Source organism: Canis aureus, chromosome 3 (genome assembly GCF_053574225.1).
Source record: "Canis aureus isolate CA01 chromosome 3, VMU_Caureus_v.1.0, whole genome shotgun sequence".
Taxonomy (NCBI): domain Eukaryota; kingdom Metazoa; phylum Chordata; class Mammalia; order Carnivora; family Canidae; genus Canis; species Canis aureus.
The window spans coordinates 78,629,846-78,649,681 of NC_135613.1; the positions used below are offsets into that span (position 1 = coordinate 78,629,846).

The window sequence follows — 19,836 nt, forward strand, 5'->3', positions numbered from 1 at the left end:
TACTGTTATGGAGACCTTGCTATGAAACTTCCAGTGCTGGAACATCAGTGAAGCTAGAAAGCAAATTCTGAGACCATCTCTCAACCACATCTTGGAGAGAAGTGTCCCTCGGTGAGGAATGCCAAGCAATGGGAAGAGAAGCAAATCCCTTCCAGAAGAAAAATTCCCCAAATTAGGCCCCCGAGAACTCCCAGACATTAAGAAGAAGCAAAGAACTTTTGGACAAAGATTTCCAAACAGGCTGACAATTGCACTACCATAAATTGAGAGTATAAAAAAGAAATAAAGAATAAGATATTTTGCACAAGGACAACAGAGTTTGGAACCATCAGATATATTATATAGTACATTTATATATGGAATATTTCAAGAAATAAAGGTTGTAATTTTAAAAGCGAGAATGCCACAAAAAATATCAGTGCTTTTTAAAACTACCAAGTTTACTTCTAAAAAGACCCAATGGGGGCAGCCGGGGTGGCTCAGTGGTTTAGAGCCGCCTTGAGCCCAGGGCGTGATCCTGGAGACCCAGGATCGAGTCCCGCATCGGGCTCTCTGCATGGAGCCTGCTTCTCCTTCTGCCTGTGTCTCTGCCTCTCTGTGTGTGTGTCTCTCATGAATAAATAAATAAAATCTTTAAAAAAATAAATAAATAAAAAGACCCAATGGAATGTACAGAATTTTAAAAAAAGAAAAAGAGTATGGTTGAAGTAATAACTCAATTGTTTCAAGTAAGGTGAGATGGGATGAACAATGGATTAGATATAATTTAAAATACCATGTTGGGAGTGCCTGGGTGGTGTAGTCAGTGAAATGTCCAATTCTTGGTTCAGGTCATGACCTCAGGGTTCTAGGATTGAACCCTGTGTTGGACTCCATGCTCAGCATAGAATTCTGCCTGGGATTCTCTCTCCCCTCTCCCTCTGCCCCTCCCACCCCACACTTTCTCTCTGTCTCTCAAATAAATAAATAAATAAATAAATAAATCTTTTAAAAAAGATTTTTTTTTCAGGTGTACCATATGGTACTAAAGTAATATTGTGTGCCAACTACACTCAAAAACAAAACAAAAATACCCTCCTGGTAATTTATCTCATCTGATCCGGAAAAACAAAACCCCAAAAACCCAACTAGATTAGCAAATAGGAAGATGTATCAAAGGAATTTCTCTTTAATGAAAGAAAGAGAGGTATACTTGCAAAATATGAGTGTTCGAAGGAATGGAATTTTGCTTAAAATATAAAACAAAACAAAATGGTGGAATGGGAACATTTATGTGTATAGTCTGTCGTGTCCTGCAGGAGGGAGCACAGAAAGCGAAGGTGGACAGCATTTACAGAGAAACAGAGTCAGAGCACCAAAGAGAGGATGTGGAGAACAAGAAAGGGCAGGTCACTTACGTGGGAAAACAGAGTGACTGTCGGCTTCTCTACAGCAACTGTGAAACTAAAAATTAGTTAAATAATATCTTAAAGTGTGGCAGAAAATAAACTGCCAACTCACAATGAGAAATCCAGTAAGGCTATCTTCTGTTGTAAAATAAGTATATTTCAGGTAAAAACTTCAGAAATCTGCTACCAAGGGATGAATTACAAAGTAACTTCTAAATATAATTCAAGCATAAGGAAAATAATGGAGATGATTTAAGGTATAAAGAGGAATGAGAAATAAATAAAATGGTAAACACATATAGAAGTCTAAATAGAAATTCTCCATGAAAAGTAATAATAGTGTTGAATTTGTGGAGTTAAGCTAGAATTGGTATAAGGATGATAACAGGATAAAAGTGTGGAGAGGACAATTGGAGCTAAGGCCTTCATTTGAGAGGGGATGAATCATTGTTTTCTTTTAGGTTTTAAGTTAAATAAGCCTCTTAAATTTTCTAGAGTACTCACTGAAAGAATGAAAATACAGTAGATAATTTCCAAATCCGTAGAAAGGAAAAAATGGCATAAGGAAGTCAAAACTCCACTACAACAAAGATGCAGATAAATACCAATGGTTAAAGCAATCCGTTAATTAAAAAATTGGGACAAAGGAAAAGATAAAGTAAGTTGTAGAAACCAGTTCCAATTTATTAATTATCACAATAAAGGAAAACTGAACTAAATTCTTTAAAGACAGACATTGTAATATTATATTAAAAAAACAATTCATAAAAAAAAAAAAACAATTCATGTTGTATTCTATTTATAAGAGACATACATAAAAGATAAATAGAAAAATTGAAAATGAAAGGATTTTTAGAAAAGATTTGTTAGGGTCACCTGAGTGGCTCAGTCAGTTGAGCGCCTGACTCTTGGTTTAGGTTCAGGTGGTGATCTCAAGGTCCTGGGATCAAGCCCCAAAGCAACTTTGTGCTCAGCAAGGCGTCTGCTTGAGATTCTTTCCCTTGGTCCCTCCCTACCCTGTAAAATAAATAAATAAATCCTAAAAAAAAAGATTTGTCAAACATACACTAATCCCAAAGAAAGTTAATGTGTCCATGCAAGTGTCCCTTCCTTTTTGAAAGTTCCCATTTTGCCACTTCATTTTCAAGGCCAACATACTATTGGTATCTGTTTTTGCTATCTTATAGAAATCCAGAAACCCCATGAGAATCTTTGTGTGTGTTTTGTACTTGTAGAGCCATTGAAGAGGCAGCACCCATGCGGAGCAGAAAGTGGCGTCACCAAGCTTTTTCCCAGGGAGCTACACTCAGCATCTCAGCATTGAACTCTGCTTTGAACTGTCTGCCAGTATCTGTTCTTTACCTCCATTTATTTTGTGCATCTATTAGCAAGAGATGTCCTAAAGGTATGGAGAAGAGAAGTTATTTTTGGCATCCAGGAATGCTTAAAGAATTTTCCATATATATTAATGGTAATTTTTTTTTCACTTTATCCCATCTTGGTTTACCAAAGTTTTCATAGCAATGCTATACTTTTAGATAGTGGGGAACTTATATTAATAACTGGCAAAATAGGGCAGCCTGGGTGGCCCCGTGGTTTAGCTCAGCCTTTGGCCCAGGGCATGATCCTGGAGACCCAGGATTGGGTCCCCATCAGGCTCCCTGCATGGAGCCTGCTTCTTTCTCTACCTCTCTCTCTCTCTCTCTCTCTGTCTCTCATGAATAAATAAATAAATAAAATCTTAAAAAAAAACAATAACTGGCAAAATAGGCAGTAAGGCAAAATTAGGGATTGACAGGGCCACTCTTTGATTTTAAAAGTTTCAATTCATCATGAACTTATTACAGTTCTAAATATATCTTTACCTAATAAAGAACTTCAACACCTATAAGGAAAAGAAAAATCATAGAATCATAAGAACAAAGTATCATTGTAGGGGAAGATTTCAACAAATACACTGATTAATATTTTAAATCCTAAAATATTTGTGTGTATGGAACAAGATCAACAAGTCACTGTTTGTATGAACAATTCATTAAATATGCAAATAATTTGATATGATTTCTCTTGCTAGTTACTAAGGCACAGCTCTTACAAAGTTTATCCAAGGTTTCTGTGCATGTGTCCATATTCCTTGTCGCCAAATAAACTTGTTCCCTGCTAAGTGGACCACAGATAAAAGAGGTAACCGAACTTAAGCTGCGTAAAATCTGCAAATAATTAAATATTTTCTCTCTTACCAATCTCTTTTAAAATCCAGGTCTTAGTCTCCTTACTAAGATTTATATCTCCCTTCATTTCCATTGGTCAACTCCTATAAATACAAATTACTCTGGAATCCTTTCATAAGCCCTAACTCTGAAATTGTGGATGAGTCTTTAAAAAAACCAAATAATTTCTCACTTCAAGTTTTATGAGTAAGTGGAGCCATATAGTATAGTGGTAAGTATGTTTGCAGTTGGAAAGCTGTAGTAGGAGTTCCACTGCTGTGATTCCTAGATGTGACTTTAATTTTCTCACTGGAAATACCATAAATATCTTCTGCTTATGATGATAGCAAGGATTGGAATGACACAAGATTCTTATCAGCAAACAACTAACAGTACCTGACACAGTACCTGTTGGCTAAGAAAGCAAACAACATAAACAGGAGTAGGAGCAGCGGATGGAAGGGAAGGAGGCACCTATAAGGATAAAACAAGAAAAAAATACTGTCAATTCCATCTCCATGAATAATAAAAATGTAAAAATATTAATATTCAGTGGAGATGTGGTAACACAGATCTCTATGGAACCTGGACTTCCATCCACAACAAAATCTGTGTGAGGATCCTAAAACGATTTGACCTTGTAAACCACACTGCTTTCTGCATGTGCGTGGTTTAGCATATGCTGTTCTCATAGCAATAAAATGGAAGCTATTGGGACGCCTGGGTGGCTCAGTGGTTGAGTGTCTGCCTTTTGACCCAGGGCGTGATCCTGGAGTCCTGGGATCGAGTCCCACATCAGGCTCCCCGAGGGAGCCTGCTTCTCCCTCTGCCTGTGTTTCTGCCTCTCTGTGTCTCTCATGAATAAATAGATAAAATCTAAAAAAAAAAAAAAAAAAAAAAAAAAAGGGAAGCTATTCTTATACCCTGCAGACAACTCAAAACTGATACTATAAGCATGTATTTTTGTATTTAAATATAAAAAGAAATATAATTTTTCACAATTGTATTTGTTTGATTCCTTGAATGATGAAATGGTGTATTTTTTTCCCCTTCTGATTTGGATTTCTTGGAAGACTCATTACTGGTTGTCCAGGAGTCATTGTACAAACTTACTGCTTCTTCTTTTTTTTTTTTTTTAAAGTGATCTTTAACAGCAATTTTTTAAAAAATTTATTTATGATAGTCACAGAGAGAGAGAGAGGCAGAGACATAGGCAGAGGGAGAAGCAGGCTCCATGCACCAGGAGCCTGACTTGGGATTCGATCCCGGGTCTCCAGGATCGCGCCCTGGGCCAAAGGCAAGCGCCAAACCGCTGCGCCACCCAGGGATCCCTTACTGCTTCTTCTTCAGCAGAAGTCAAACCATCTATGTTTAGAATCTTTCAGTTGTGGGAAATTCACTACTAATTCTTTTATCTTATTCCATATTTGGTTATTTCTGACCCTTTGAAAGTTCCTTATTTGCTCAAGGTATTACCTTTTTTTCCCCTAGTAGTTATTTCTACCAATTGTCCCAGTACTGGCCTGAAGCTTTTTCAAGTCACAATTCTCATCTTCTCAAAAGGTCTTGATGTCTACATTTAGGCTTCAAGTCATAGTTGTGATATGAGCTAGCATACTTTGAGTTTTTGGTATTATGTGCCAGACATTCTGTTAACATATTAAAAATTTAGATGGCTAAAAAATAAAAAAAAAATAAAAAAAATTTAGATGGCATCAGAAGAGAATGTGTATCATCCATATCTTATATGCAATATTTTCTTGCCAATTTTTAGATTTGCAGCTTTGTTTCCATACAACCTTTTTGTTTTGAGCTGTTTCTGATAGGCAAATATTAAATCATCCTTATGATTGATTCTGAGTTTGTCATATTCTCCTGTCAGTTGTTTTAATTTATTCGAGGCTCTGCTATTCCTATGAATAAATTCAATGACCTTCTGAAGTAGGAAGTAGGTATTGTTGTGATCTACATTTTGCACACACAAAAACCCCCTGAAATTTGTAGAGGTTGAATCACTTACCCAAAGTCCCATAGATAGTGTGTGGCAGAGCCAGATTCAAATACATTTCTGTTTGACTCCAAAGACTACATTCTTTAGAGATAAGCATTATATAGATTCCTATCTCCACTTTTGTAGAGAAGAGAGACAAGGTCATAGAAGCTCCAGTTATGGTCCAAATGAGTGACAAGATACACAAAGCTAAATCGACTCAGTTTTCTAGTTTAGCCAGAACAGAAATGTTACTGTCACCTTGTTTTCCAAGTCTGGAAATGCTGGTTTTGCTAATTTGAGTAATTGAATAGCCAGAGCATTTTAGATTCAGAATAATCTCAGGATTGGAAGGGATATTTAGGATCATGTAGTTCTATCGAGGTCTAAAAATCAGTAACCTTCCCAATATTTCTCTACCCTGAGAGACTTATTATAGATGGCCTGTTGTATCTGTACAGCTTTGTCACAAAATCCATCAAGCTGATTACCACTTGTTTTCTGTATTTATTCTGAAAACTCTGAATCCTTTATAGATAAATGGAACTTTGAATCTCTACCTTTTTTTTCCTGTATGTGGGATGTGATGTGTCCTTTCCTCTATGAAAATAGGCCATGAATAAACAGTAATATTTGAAGCTCTTGCTCGCTCTCAAGGTTTTAATTGAGAATAGCTCTTGGGAATATGAGGTGAGAGAGGTTAATTACTATTTTGTAATCAAAGAATTTTAGCCCTGAAAAAACAATCACAAAGTTTAGTTAGAGATGCCAAATAGACACATTCAGGACTCCAGGGGAATTATCACAGGTGTTTTGTTTTATTCAGTTAATAAAAGCTTGGTGGCCTGCTTTAGAACTTTAGGGAAATTGAAACCTAGGAAACTTTTGATGTTCCCCAATAATTGACAAAATGATGTCAGTTTTCCTTTCCCAGGGATGCTGGCAATAATAATCCTGTCACTGCTCTGAAAATGATAAACTTTCCTTTTTTTCCCCTCTGTTAAAATGAAGAAAAATTCTCCTATTTTTGCCAAAACCTACAAAAGGTGAATTTCTCTTCATTTATTATATTAGACTATACTTGGTCCTCCTATTGGCCTAAAAATCCTTAGGTTGGTGAATTGGAGTGATGATTAAGTGCCAATAAGTGAATACAGACATTTTCTAAATTGACTGAATGTAATCTCCAAAAGATACGGGGTTGAGACCCTTCCAAAAGAGAAGATATGTAATGGAGAAGTGTCCAACTGGCATTACTCTCTGACAGTGTCCTTTCATGTGTGTTCTTTGCATTGTGGCTTTTGTCTATTGTGTTTCATTCTATATCACAATATCACTTAGTTTCTGGGACCCATTGGTTCATCCAATCAAAGCCTTGAAACTTTGACATTTCTATTAAAAGTCAGAAACTGTTGGATTAGGTTAAAAAAAATCAAACTATATCTGGATACTGGAGACAAATCTAAATCAGAAGCAGAAATAGCTGAAAAAAATAAAAGGATAGAAAAAAGATATATATGGCAAATATTAACCAACTTTGGTTGATTACATTATCATTCCCAATTCTTATGCACTTTTCTTTTTTTCAAAATTTTTTTTTTACTGAAATATAGTTTACACACAAGGTTACATTAGTTTCAGGTATACAACATAGTGATTCAACAAATCTATATGTTGTGCTATACTTACTGCAAGTGTGGCTACCATCTGTCACCATACAATGCTATTAAGTTAACCACAATGCAATAAAATAAAACTGAGATTTCAGTTTTATTGCGTTGTGGTTAACGACTTGTCTGCTACTTGAATTTATTGACTTTTCGTCCTTAAAATTATATCTTTTTTAAAGATTATATTTATTTATTTGAAAGAGAGCGAGATTGTGAGTTCAGGAGCAGGAGGTGGGTGCAGAGGGAAAGGGAGAAGCAGACTTCCTGCTGAGCAGGGAGCCTGACACAGGGCTGGATCCCAGGACCCTGGGATCATGACCTGAGCTGAAGGCAGACACTTAACCAACTGAGCCATTCAAGTGCCCCTAAATCTATTTTATACATCGTGGATGGAAACAAAGAGGGATTCTCTGGAGAGTACAAATGTTAATAAATATATATTAATTACATTTTAGATATTACAAATTTATGCTATGTATATACTAATATATAAAATTATGTATATAATTTTATCCTACCTCAAATGACTTTTAAAGAGTCAGGGTATAAACATGTATACATGCATATGATGATTATAAAAACATAAATAAATCTTCCTAAAGAACATATTCATTATAAAGATACTTTTCTTTTTAAGAGTTTCATGAGTGCATTTTTTACTTCCTTATTCCTCAGACTGTATATCAAGGGATTCAACATGGGAATCACAGTGGTATAAAATACCGAGGACACTTTCTCCTGGATGAGTGACCTGCTGGAAGCAGGTTTGAGATACATGGACATGAGAGTCCCATAAAATATTAGAACAGCTGTCAAGTGGGAGCTGCAGGTGCTGAAGGCTTTGGACCTGCCCTGCATAGAGTGGATGTGGAGGATTTTGGAGAGGATGAAACCATAAGAAATGATGATCGTCAGGCTGGTGGCTACCATGTTAAATCCGCCAATGACAAAAATCAAAAGCTCATCAATATAAGTGCTTGAACAAGAGAGTTGAATAAGTGGAATGATGTCACAGAAATAATGTTTAATGATGTTTGGGCCACAGAAAGTCAGCCTTAATATACAACCTCCATGGATCATAGCATCAATCAAGCCTACTGAGAAGCCAGCAGCTACCAGCAGAGAACAAGCCCGAGGAGACATGATGACATGGTACAGCAGGGGGCTGCAGATGGCGACATAGCGATCATAGGCCATGGCAGCTAACATGTAGCACTCAGAAATGACAAAAATGCAAAAAAAAAAAAGCTGAGTCATGCAACCAGAATAGGAGATGGCTTTATCGTTGCATAAAAAGTCTGCCAACATTCTGGGGGTAATAACAGAAGAATAGCATACATCTAAAAAAGACAAACTACTGAGGAAATGGTACATGGGGGTGTGAAGTTGAGAACTCAACCCAATTATTGAGATCATTCCAAGATTTCCCGCCACTGTAACTGCATAAATCCCTGAGAAGAGGCAGAAAAGAGGCAGCTGAAGCTCAGGTTGGTCGGTTAGTCCTGAAAGAAGAAACCCAGTCACTTCAGATTGATTTCTTAGGCCCATTCTCTTCTGAGAAATCTGTAGAGATAAGAGGAAAAGAGCCAAATCAGGCAGTCAGAATCCTAGCCTGTCTCCGATTTCCTGTAGCCCAGGTACTTCTGGCATGAAAATGTGCAACTAAGGTTATCTTATCACCTTGGCACCACGCTTGTGCCTCCATTGATGTGCAGGGATTTTGAACCCCACACCCCCCAAGGCAGAACTTTGATAACATAGTAAGTAAGCATCTATTTAACTGTAGGTTTTAGGAACTAGAAATGAACTTTAGCAGGCTCTCCGGCGTGTCAAATTCTTTTAGCCAAGTATGAAATGCTTAACTCTAGAGCCAGAAAGAAGCCTAAAGACACAGGAGAGGCTTTCTAAAGCAAATCAGCCAAAGTTAAATAGGTTTCTTAACTAAAAAAAAAAAATAATAATTAAAAAAAATAATAAATTAATTAATTTTCTTAACTGCAAGATATTTAGGAATCTTCAAGAGAGCTAGGTAACACAATATTTTCCAAGTTCATTTGATTGTAGAGTCCCCCACCTGCTTTTTAACGAAACATATTTTAGCACTAGTGTGCCTTGGAACCTTTTAAGAAACTGTGTTTTCATTTGCATGTTCATTCTATTTTTAATCTAATCACAAGTGATTTCTAGGTAGGAAGTTTATTCTTCATACACTTCGGTAAAGCTGAATAACGGTAGAACAGCAAACCTCCTAAAATAACTTTTGCCTGGGATCCCTGGGTGGCGCAGCGGTTTGGCGCCTGCCTTTGGCCCAGGGCGCGATCCTGGAGACCCGGGATCGAATCCCACATCGGGCTCCTGGTGCATGGAGCCTGCTTCTCCGTCTGCCTGTGTCTCCGCCTCTCTCTCTCTCTCTGTGTGACTATCATAAATAAATTTAAAAAAAAAATAAAATAAATCCTTTAAAAAAAAAAATAACTTTTGCCTTCCAACTCTTGGGTGATCCTGTGGGCTAAGCCTACCCCTCTCACCAAGGCCTCTGAGCATGATTGAATGCTCTATAGTCAGCACTGCTGTTTTTGGCAATGCAAACAACCCGGATATTTGTGCTTCCACTGGAGGCTCCCATGTACTGTGTCCTATCTTTCACTCACACTTCTCTCACGAGGGGACAAAGATGGCACACGACCTGGAGTTACCTGCTTGGGGGCCAACCCAGCCCTTATCTCTGAAAAACTTTAAATTTTTCTTTCAGTGTTGGGCTGTCATAGAGCACTGTCTAGACTCATGTTCACCCAGAGTTTATACAGAGCCCTGCTCAGACACCCGGTTTAGCATTTTCTCAACCTGCCCAGCCTAGGACCTATCTTTCTGCCTGGCTCTTCAAGGAGCCGTTCATGTCCTCCTACTTTCAATCTATTACTGTCACATTAGGACGAAGCACACTTCCTTTGGCCACTTGCATTCTCAAGGATGCAGGTGCCTCCTCCTGATTTCCCAAATCAGTTGAAAACAAAGAAGCTTCATAACACTGAACGGCTGTTCTCCGAAGAATTCTAGAAATGCATGACTTTTGCATTTGCTCTTCTTCTCCCATCCCGAGGGGTAACATAGGGGAACCACGTGCAAAAGAGAGATTGTCCAATTGCACTTAGTCTGATGCTGAATTATTCCAGGATCTTCCTTTCCCTTTATCCCTTACCAATCAGCATACACAAGAATAGTCTGGTCACAGAGACCACAGAGAGAGACAGATACCAAAGGATATTCAAGAAGATACATATACTCAGTTTTGGCCTTAAATCTCTTCTCATGTGTATCTTCAGACTGTCCTGAACAACACAAGCACACTGAGCAGTCTGGCTACGTTTCTAATTGTCCCACATTTCCTCTAATTCCTACTGGAATCAAATTCACATGTCTTCTGTCCTGCCTCTATTCCTTATTCCGTTCCAGGGCCCTGAACCCTTCTGCCTTCTACTGCAGTTAGTTATGATTTTCTCTCCTGTATTTCCTGCTTTTCACACATTTCAGTGCTTTAGGTCCTTGCTACTCATTGTGCAGTCCACAGACCCAGCACAAGCATTATTTGGAAATTTGTAAGATCTGCAAATTTATGTACCATCTCAAAACCTAACCCATACCAATTAAGTCAGGATCTACATTTTGGCAAGATTCCCATAGGATCTGTGTGTATATTAAAGTGTGAGAAGCACTGTTTTAGATTATTGTCTCCTGGAGCTGAAATCATCATTCTTCATTCTTGTTATCTTCCTCTGAACCTCTTTGTTTGCTTCTTCTCTGCACCAGAAAGTGTTCTGGGAAAGATGGGAAGCCCATCTTTGGAAACAGCTTCTCAAGAATAACTTTCTTGGATGGAAGATAAAACTGTATTTTGCATTTCAGTATTTTGCCATCTATGTAGACTCAGAGACTTCAGACAGTGAAAGCTGCAGGTCTGATAGCTTATTTCAACAAATTGTATTATGCCTTTGTGTTGGCAGGAAAGAAATGTTATAAAGTCATACCTTAATCCACGTAGACATGAACAATGCTAACAGTGTGTACATGTTAGCATTGTTAACAATGTGAGCTCGCAATGCTAACATTGCCAAAAAAAAATAATGTATTTACTTTATCTAATCGTCTACCAAATAGTAAGTTTCAGCTTTTAGGAGTTAAAACTTTTTAGGTTGTATATGGCCACTTTCCAAAATGATCTACTATACTGACTCAGACCTGATTCAGATCTCAAATACTTTCAGGAACTCAAAAGTAATTTAATAGCTTACAACGTGTTTTTAAACATTTGAATGCCCCACACAGTGCTATTAAAACTATCACAATCAAAAGTATTTTACAGCTTGGGCAGCAATGCCAGGTCAGCATTGCCCAATAGGAATACATGCAGTCATATGGGTAATTGGAAATTTCAGAAGTCCCCTTTTTAAAAAAAAAGTGAAAACGAAGAGTTGGAAGTCAGTTTTACTACTTCAGTTTATTTAACTTGATATATGTAAAATTTTCTCATTTCAACATGTAATGATATAAAAATTCCTTCTTTAAGGATCTATGTATTATGTTATAAAAATTCTAATGAACTATTTTATCTTATTTTTTGGTACAGACCTTTGAAGTTCTTAATGTGTTTTATACTTACAGCACTTCTAAAATCACACTAGCCACATTTGAAATGCTCAGTAGCCACATGTGGCTAGAGGCTACAGTATTGGGCATCACAGATGCAGAATTTTTTTTCTAAGTCTGACTTGTCAAATTTCCGTGACCCCTTTTTAACTAAGGAAATCATTAGCTCAGAGTTGGCAAAAAGAGCACTGAGCTATGAGTCATAAGATTTAGTTCAACCACTGCCCTGAGACTTACGGTGTAATATTTGACTCATAAATTCTCTTACGGGTTCATATTTTAATCTGTAAAAAATAAGTAATACTTTTAAAATTGTGCAAATTAAATAAGACATAAGGGTAAATACATTCTGTGCACTGTTAGGAGTATATATTTATAAAACTCATATTTTAGATGCTGGTGATTTCACAGATTAATTCACAGATTAGAAACAAGTCTTCTTAGATGAGGTAGGTGAGGAGGCAATGCACAGCTGAATACAAGATGAATGCCCATGTCTTCTGCCCTTTGTTCCTGGGCTCAGTGGCATGCAAACATCAGAACCTCCAGAGCTCCTGAGGATAATCAGCAGTCAATGTTAGAACATGTTTTAGTACCTATGCAATATGAACATTATAACTGTGAAACTCACTTTCCTCCTCTGAAGCCTTGTGCTGAGTGCCTCTTCTTTTTCCTATCCTTTTACATTAGGGATAGAGATGGGATAATTATACCTTTTTCTCCTTAAGTGTGTAAACAGCCACAGCAAACAAAGAGCAAGTTTAAATGAATTTGTGACTTCTAATCTCAGTTCAAGTATTATATGTCTGGAAAGATAAAGTAATCCTCTTGGGTTTCTTACCTCCTGAGGTTTAGCATATTTGTCTATTTGTAAGAACTGTCTCTGCACTGGCCTATCATCCTCTTTTCACATAAGTAAACTTAGCCATTTGATGTGGTCTAGAGTAATGCAATTAGTATGGCCCAACGTTAGGAATTATTTAGAATATAATGCTAAAGAAATGGAATAGATTTTTTAAAAAGGTTATTATTTCCTCACAGAAATTCTTTTAATAGAAATATATACAGAAGTAGACTTTTAGTTTATATATATATATATAAATATATGTGTGTGTGTGTGTGTCATATATAAAAGATTTATTTATCTGAGAGAGAGTGCTTATAAGTGGGGGAAGGGGTGCAGAGAGAGACTCTTTCAAGCCGAGCCCAATGTGTGGCTCTATTTCATGACCCATGAGATCACGACCCAAGTCAAAACCAAGAGTTGGATGCTTAACCAGCTGAACCACTCAGGTGCCCCTGGAACTGTATTTTAGGCATAACACTTCAAGTGTTGTAAAGATACCTGTTAACAGCCCATGAATCATGCATATTGTGAATGTTTAGTAAAATAAATCTCAGATAATCCTATTATGATGTGCTGTGTGTGGAGAGAGAGAGAGAAAGAGAGAGACAGAGAGAGAGAGAGAGAGAGAGAGAGACTGCCTCACCATGAAAGTAGTTTATTTTTGGAAAAAAACTATTTGTTGAGCACCTGGCTGGTTGATGCAACTCTTGATCTTAGAGTTGTAAGTTTGAGCCCCATGTTGAGTGTAGAGATTACTTAAAAATAAAATCTTAAAAAAAAAGCTATTTGTAACTTGTTATACAAATATGTGGAGATGCCTGATTGCAAAATGCGCATGAATAAACATAACCCAAAGGCAAAGAGAAATGTTCAGATTATCTGCTATTCTTCCTTGTAATGTGGATAAGTCAAAGCTGACTCAGGAAAAGCAGTGTCTTTATAGTTAGAGCAGGAGTCCCTTCCAATGTGGAATGTGATCATCTAGGTGATTAACTGTGTGTTCTACTTTTTCACTGTTGAATCAAAGCTGAGCTGAGGCCTTATATATAACCAACCGTTATTTGACTTAGAGTAATCATTCCTGATTCATCAACATCTTTCTCTGATGAGCCCAGCAAATCATTGATCCTCATTTCCATACACGTAATTATATTATTTATTTTCCATCATTGGCATGTGGAATCAACTGGAATGATGCTACTGGGTACAGGTTACCCTAGGAGAGCATTGCCTTTAATTCTTAGGCAAAGGATACAGGATTTGGGGTATTGGGATCAAGTAAAATAACTAATGTGATAACCAATTTAGATGCTCCTTTGGAGATAAAATTGTAGATTTAGCTGACTGTGTACCCAATTACTCTCCCTTGCCTCCTCTGGGGAAGTTTCTATAATGAAATAAAACATGGAGATCAAGAAGCCACACAGAAATGTAAGTGTAAAGACAGAGAATGATTTGGATGCATTTCTATTATTCCTTTTCTCACTCTCCTATGGTTAAACACTAATATTCAGGGCGTTGTCACAACCCAGAGAAATGAGAAAATTATAAAGTCAGATGAGCTAGAATAAAGCCAGGACACTAGAGGTTGTTTTGTTACTTTTTGGTTTTGTTGTTGTATGATTTTTTGTTTTGCTTTTTAAACCCTTCTAAGCTAGAGTTCTTTTTAAAATGATTTTAAAAAGCATTTTATTTTATTTTTTTTAGAGGGAGAGTGCATGAGGTGGGTAGCAGAGGGGGAGAGAGGAGCAGAGGGAGAATGAGAAAGAGAATCCCAAGCAGGCTCCATGCCCAGTCAAAGCCCTATGTGGGGCTTCAACTCACAACCCTGAGGATATAACCTGAGGCAAAATCAGGAGTTGGTAGCTTAACTGACTAAGCCACTCAGGTGCCTTAAAGCTAGAGCCTTCTGAGGCATTTAGTTAGGGCACTTAGGTTCGGGCAGAACCACAGGACCCACTCACAGCCTTATACACTCTTGCTATCATTATCATTAGCACTAGAAATACCCTAATTGGGAGAGTTCCTGCCCCACCACTACCCAACAGTGGGAGCAGCCTCCACCAGGCATTGCTATTCCAGCTCTAACAGAGTTAAGGTCAGGGGGTGAAGACGTATTTTAACACTTTGCACGTTGTACTTTGCCAGGTGTTGATCCAAGAAATGCTAATGGTGCAGCAAGGTCTCACAGAGAGCTGTACTAAAATTAGATTTTTGGGTTTTGCTCCCTCCGATATCATAAAAGGAGATGGCCCAGAGTCAAATTTCACCGACAGCTCCATACTTCAGATTTTATACCTCTCTGAGGGTGGATAGAGCTTATTTTACTGGGTCAAACTCATCAAATAAAGTTTGTGCTTTTTCTCCATTTGAATTCTTCAAGAATTCTTGGTCTTGATATAAATACAAACTTGAAGATGGCCCCCATTATATCATCTTATGCGTCCAGATGTGTCTGCACTGCCCATTGCCCACAGACATTTGATGCAAGTACACACACACACACACACACACGAAGTGAAGAAAAGGTGAATGGACTTGATATTTGTTGATTACCTATCCAGACATTTGGTAAACATTATCCCATTTGCTAGCAGTAAGTAGTCAATGAACTCCATATTATCCTTGAGACTACAAAGCTCAGCATGATTGTGAAATTTGCTCAAGGCCACACTGCTGGTAAGTGGCAGATCCACAAAGAAGCAAATCCACAAAGCCTTATCCCAGAGCCCATGTCTAGAAGGTGGCTGCTTATATTTGGATTTAGATAAAGAGAACTTTTAGTGTCTCCTAGAGGATTTAGCCACATCATTGTACTCGAAAAGCAAACCGGAAAAAATAAGAAAGAAAAGCAAACCGATGTGGAGCAAAGATTTCCCTCAGTAATAAAGCTGGCACACGTGGCTAGAAAAATATCTGCTAATCTTTTTTCTCAATGACCTCTTTAAAAAATACACCAGACTCATTATCTGCATAAATATTCAGGCAATTCATGAAAAAGAAGCCCCAGAAGTAAAGCCCCTCTCATTTTAGGATTCCTGGACAGGTAGGTTTCTTGTACTCCATCTCAAAGACTGATCTCTGTGGAAAGGGGCCAGAAGGATAAGGAACACATCTGAAGACCGGGTACCGCAACATTCCCAGGCAGTCAGTGCTATGACTACAAGAAATTCTTAAATGTTAGTCTGTTGAAGAATCTTTCTGGAACTTGGCAAAATGGGTCCGCTCCCCGCCCCCTACACTTCTGATTCCATAGATCTGGGGTTGAAAAAAATAATCTTTGATTTCAATAAGCATTCCAAAGGGGCACAGAATCAAGAGATCCTGGGCTTTTTCTCCATTTGAAAATGTCAAAACGTCATCACCCACTTCTGTACTTCAGAGGATCCTGTCCTGGAAGCCCAGGCCCAACCCAAACTCAGGAGGATATCCCAGTGAAGAAGAGAATAGGGCAGCTGAGCAACAGGAAAAAATCATCTGAGTGGAAGTTTAGACACAGACCATAAACACGTGCTGTGTAGATAATATCTGCTCATAAACACCACAATCACTACCATCAGGGCCAACAGGTAGAAGGGGAAATCCCACTTTTATACATGTGCTCCAGGGTTTCATATGGATTCTTTATGTCTTTCCCTTTAGGAAGATGTCAGGAATTGCTGTTTCAGCACAGGGAATAGCATACAGTGTTGCCTTGAATACATGTTCCTAGGACAGGCATCAGACAAGCCAGGTCCTCAGGATATGAGGCCCGTTAGCATATGGTCTCTCAATTCCAAACTGCAGTATTTCTGGTGGAGTTCGGGGAAGTAGCCACCTTTCCCTTTAAAGTGAAGGAAAACTCTTTATCCAGCTGAGAGTCCCAGAACAGTATAAAGAATTGCCCATTAATTCTTGGTCCTGGGAGACTGAGGCTCACAATGCTCTTGTTCTCGAAATTCTTGTTTGGATCATGGAGATGCCTAATCAAGCTAATAAGTGACATAGACACTGATTTAGATACATAGTTATTCCATTTTCCCTTATAGTCTCTGGAGTTCATTTTGTTTAGGAAAAGTTTTAATTGCCCCAGATGGGACTATGTTCAATTATTTACAAGTGAATACTGTAATCATGAATGCTACAATATTATACTTTCTACTTTCTAGGATACCTTCATGTGAGAGAACATTTGTGCACAGGTACACAGTCCCTAAAGGATTCCAATTTTTTAAATTATAACTGGACCTTATATTATTATCTGTCTTATGAGTGACATGATTCATGATTTGTGCCATATGTTTCTTTCGTGGACGCTTCTAATTTGATGGCTAATATGCATGGAGTGGATATTCAGAGAAAGAGAAAACTCACGTGGGCTCATTTTGAAGATATTTTAAGATCCATTCCTGTTATTGACTAGCTGCTATGTGGCCTTTGTGCAAGTTATCTAAGTAAGAGTTCTTATTGATAAGATAGACATAATTCTAATATGTTCTATCTGAATTTTAACTTTTTTTGAAGGTCGAATAATATACACAAAAATGTTTTATAAAATATAAAGAGATTATACTAATATATCTATTGAGTATTTTGGGAGGAATAAGGAGGGCAAGGAATAAGGAGGGCACCACTGTGCCAAAGGCAATCAGGTGCATGATCCCCTAACTCCTCTGATTCCACCCATTTTTCAAGATGGGTGCCAGTATAATCCATGAAAACAAACTATGACAGGAGAATGTTATCACATACTTTTGTATATCAACACAATGGACTACTGTGCATTCATTTAAATTATCATTTTACAGAGTTTCTAAGTGCTCATGCTATTAGCTGCATATAGTACATTTTGTTTGCAACCATTTAGAACCATGTTGAACATGTGTCACTTAACCAGAAACTAGAAGGTAACAAGCATAAGGAAATTAGTTGCTGTAGTAAGATAATAACATTTACGGATTTTTTTCCCTACATATTCTTTGTAATATGTAAATTATGGAGAAGAATGAAAGAGGAACCTCTTGAATAGTCTGTGTGAATCAAAGCACATCCTTATAGCAAAGGATACTATAAAGCAGGAAAAAAAGACCTGCACTCTACTTCCCATTCTGCCCCTAATGGGCCTTTTATTTATTTATTTATTTATTTATTTATTTATTTATTTATTTATTTAAAAGGTCACTGTATCCTGACCATGTTGCTCTCTTTTCTTTTTTGATTTCAATTTTTCCTTTCTTTTTAGTAATAATTCAAAATACTTTGTTTCTCACAATTTAGATGTCTTTGCCTTTCAAAAAATATTTATTTATTTGAGAGAGGAGGGAGGGGTCGAGGGAGAGAGAGAGAGACAGGATCCTAAAGCAGATTGCCCATTGAGAGCAGAGCTTCACACCAGGCTGGATCTCAAGGACCCTAAGATTGTGACCTGAGCAGAAATCAAGAGTTGGCCTCTCACCTGACTGAGCCACTTAGATGCCCCTCTTTGCATTTTTTTTTAAACAAACTTCTTTTCTAAAGTTTCTAAGTTATCAGAGACTAAAAAGTTTTGCTTTACCAAGATCTATGTTTTTAACTTGCTCTTGCAGTTAGAGAAGTAGAAGGGAATCGCACTTGATTTTCATACACATCCGTGGTTAGAGAGGATTCTTTCCCCATTGGGTCCTCTGATACATTTCATCTGCAGCAACAGTCTGCCAAAGAAAGACCAGTTTCTCATCCCTCAAGAGAACCAAATGATGGCAAAAAAATCACAGTGGAGGGGTTGAGATGGAGGAGAGAAGACAGTGGATGAACTGTGGAAGACAGAATTTGTATTAACAACTGAGGGGAGAAAACATCTAATAGGTAAAACGTAAAAATGCACTGGTGATTATATAAATAGAAATCATGTATCTGGGGGTAGAGATGAAGAACATAAACAGCTAAGTCCTCCTTTTCCAATACGTTTCTAACACCATAGGTCAGATCTTGGAGGTACTGCTTCCTTACTCACATGTCCCCCTCCCAGGACACTTCAGGGTGGAGAAAGGTGGAAGCTAAGGTATGTCTAATCAATGTCAGGGCATCATGAATTTCAGTGGAAATTCATCTCCCTGACAAATCTTGAATACTGTGTGACAGGTACTATTCCAAACACTGAGGATTCTATTAGTGACAAAAAAAAAATATGTCTTATAGGAACTTATGGTCTAGGAAAAATACACATATATACAAAATATTTTAACATTATGTGACAAATAATTCCAAAAGTATTCACAGGGTGGAGCAGAAGTACAGAAAGGAGACATTAATTGTTATGTATAATATGTATTCAAAGGCTTATTTCTATTAAAAAAAATGAGACCCGAATGTGAATGATTGAATGAATGATAAGATTCCCTTCCAATACCAACACCACAAAGATATTGTCCAGTCTAGTGAGAAAGAAGGTACTTACCTACTCTTTGGTCAGATTTCAGCCATGCAAATCCTAATTACTGAATGAAGACACAGATCTTCTCATTTCCTTTCTCTACAGTTTTCATATCCCACACAGAGATTTACTATCCCAAACATGAAGGTTACTGCTTGAGACATGGAGCAAGAACAAATAAAATCATCTCATTTAAACTTAAAGTTCAAAAGAAGAAAGTTAATTTCCCACTAAAAAAAAATGGCCAGTTACTGAGGGTCGCTGGAAGAGATGGAGGTGGGGGGATGGGGTAACTGGGTGATAGACATTAAAGAGGGCACATGATGGAATGGCCACTGGGTGTTATATAAGACTGATGAATCACTGACTTCTACCTCTGAAACCAATAATACATTATATTTAGTTAATTGAATTTAACATAAAATAGGGACGCTTGGGTGGCTCAGTGGTTGAGTGTCTGCCTTTGGCTCAGGTCCTAGTCCCAGGGTCCTAGGATTGAGTGTCACTTTGGGCTTCCTGCGAGGAGCCTGCTTCTCCCTCTGCCTGTGTCTCTGCCTTTTTTTCTGTGTCTCTCATGAATAAATAAATAAAATCTTAAAAAATAATAATATAAAAGATTAAATTAAAGAAAAAATGGTCAGGATACAGTGACCTTTCAAATAAATAAATAAATAAATAAATAAATAAATAAATAAA

General features: G+C 37.5%; 2 protein-coding genes across 6 annotated transcripts in view; both read right to left on the reverse strand.

Moving 5' to 3' along the window:
* Positions 1-19,291, reverse strand: part of LOC144311447 (olfactory receptor 6M1-like) — a 39,371-nt gene extending 20,080 nt beyond the window's left edge. Inside the window, exon 1 of one of the 3 annotated variants that reach the window (XM_077893952.1) lies at positions 19,165-19,291. The gene's annotated coding sequence lies outside the window, so the exon portion shown is untranslated. Of the gene's footprint in view, positions 1-2,264; positions 4,457-18,282; positions 18,380-19,164 lie in introns of those variants that run through there. The other 2 variants (XM_077893951.1, XM_077893953.1) reach the window with 2 other exon arrangements.
* On the reverse strand, positions 6,156-19,287 carry OR8D4 (olfactory receptor family 8 subfamily D member 4). 3 transcript variants are annotated; one of them, XM_077893956.1, is made up of 3 exons: positions 18,283-18,380; positions 9,255-9,332; positions 6,156-8,821 (listed from the first exon to the last, which is right to left on the reverse strand). In XM_077893956.1, the coding sequence occupies exon 3, from the start codon at positions 8,804-8,806 to the stop codon at positions 7,871-7,873; it is 936 nt and encodes a 311-aa protein (XP_077750082.1). In that variant the 5' UTR covers positions 8,807-8,821; positions 9,255-9,332; positions 18,283-18,380; the 3' UTR covers positions 6,156-7,870. The 3 variants fall into 3 exon arrangements, with proteins under 3 accessions (XP_077750082.1, XP_077750083.1, XP_077750081.1); XM_077893957.1 differs by lacking the exons at positions 9,255-9,332; positions 18,283-18,380 and adding an exon at positions 19,165-19,287; XM_077893955.1 differs by lacking the exon at positions 9,255-9,332 and having other exon boundaries at positions 18,283-18,415.
* Positions 19,292-19,836: the final 545 nt, after the last annotated feature.

Bases quoted from the DNA above. Each gene is read 5' to 3' on its own strand.
- OR8D4 (XM_077893957.1), bottom strand. From the start codon at position 8,806: ATGGGCCTAAGAAATCAATCTGAAGTGACTGGGTTTCTTCTTTCAGGA.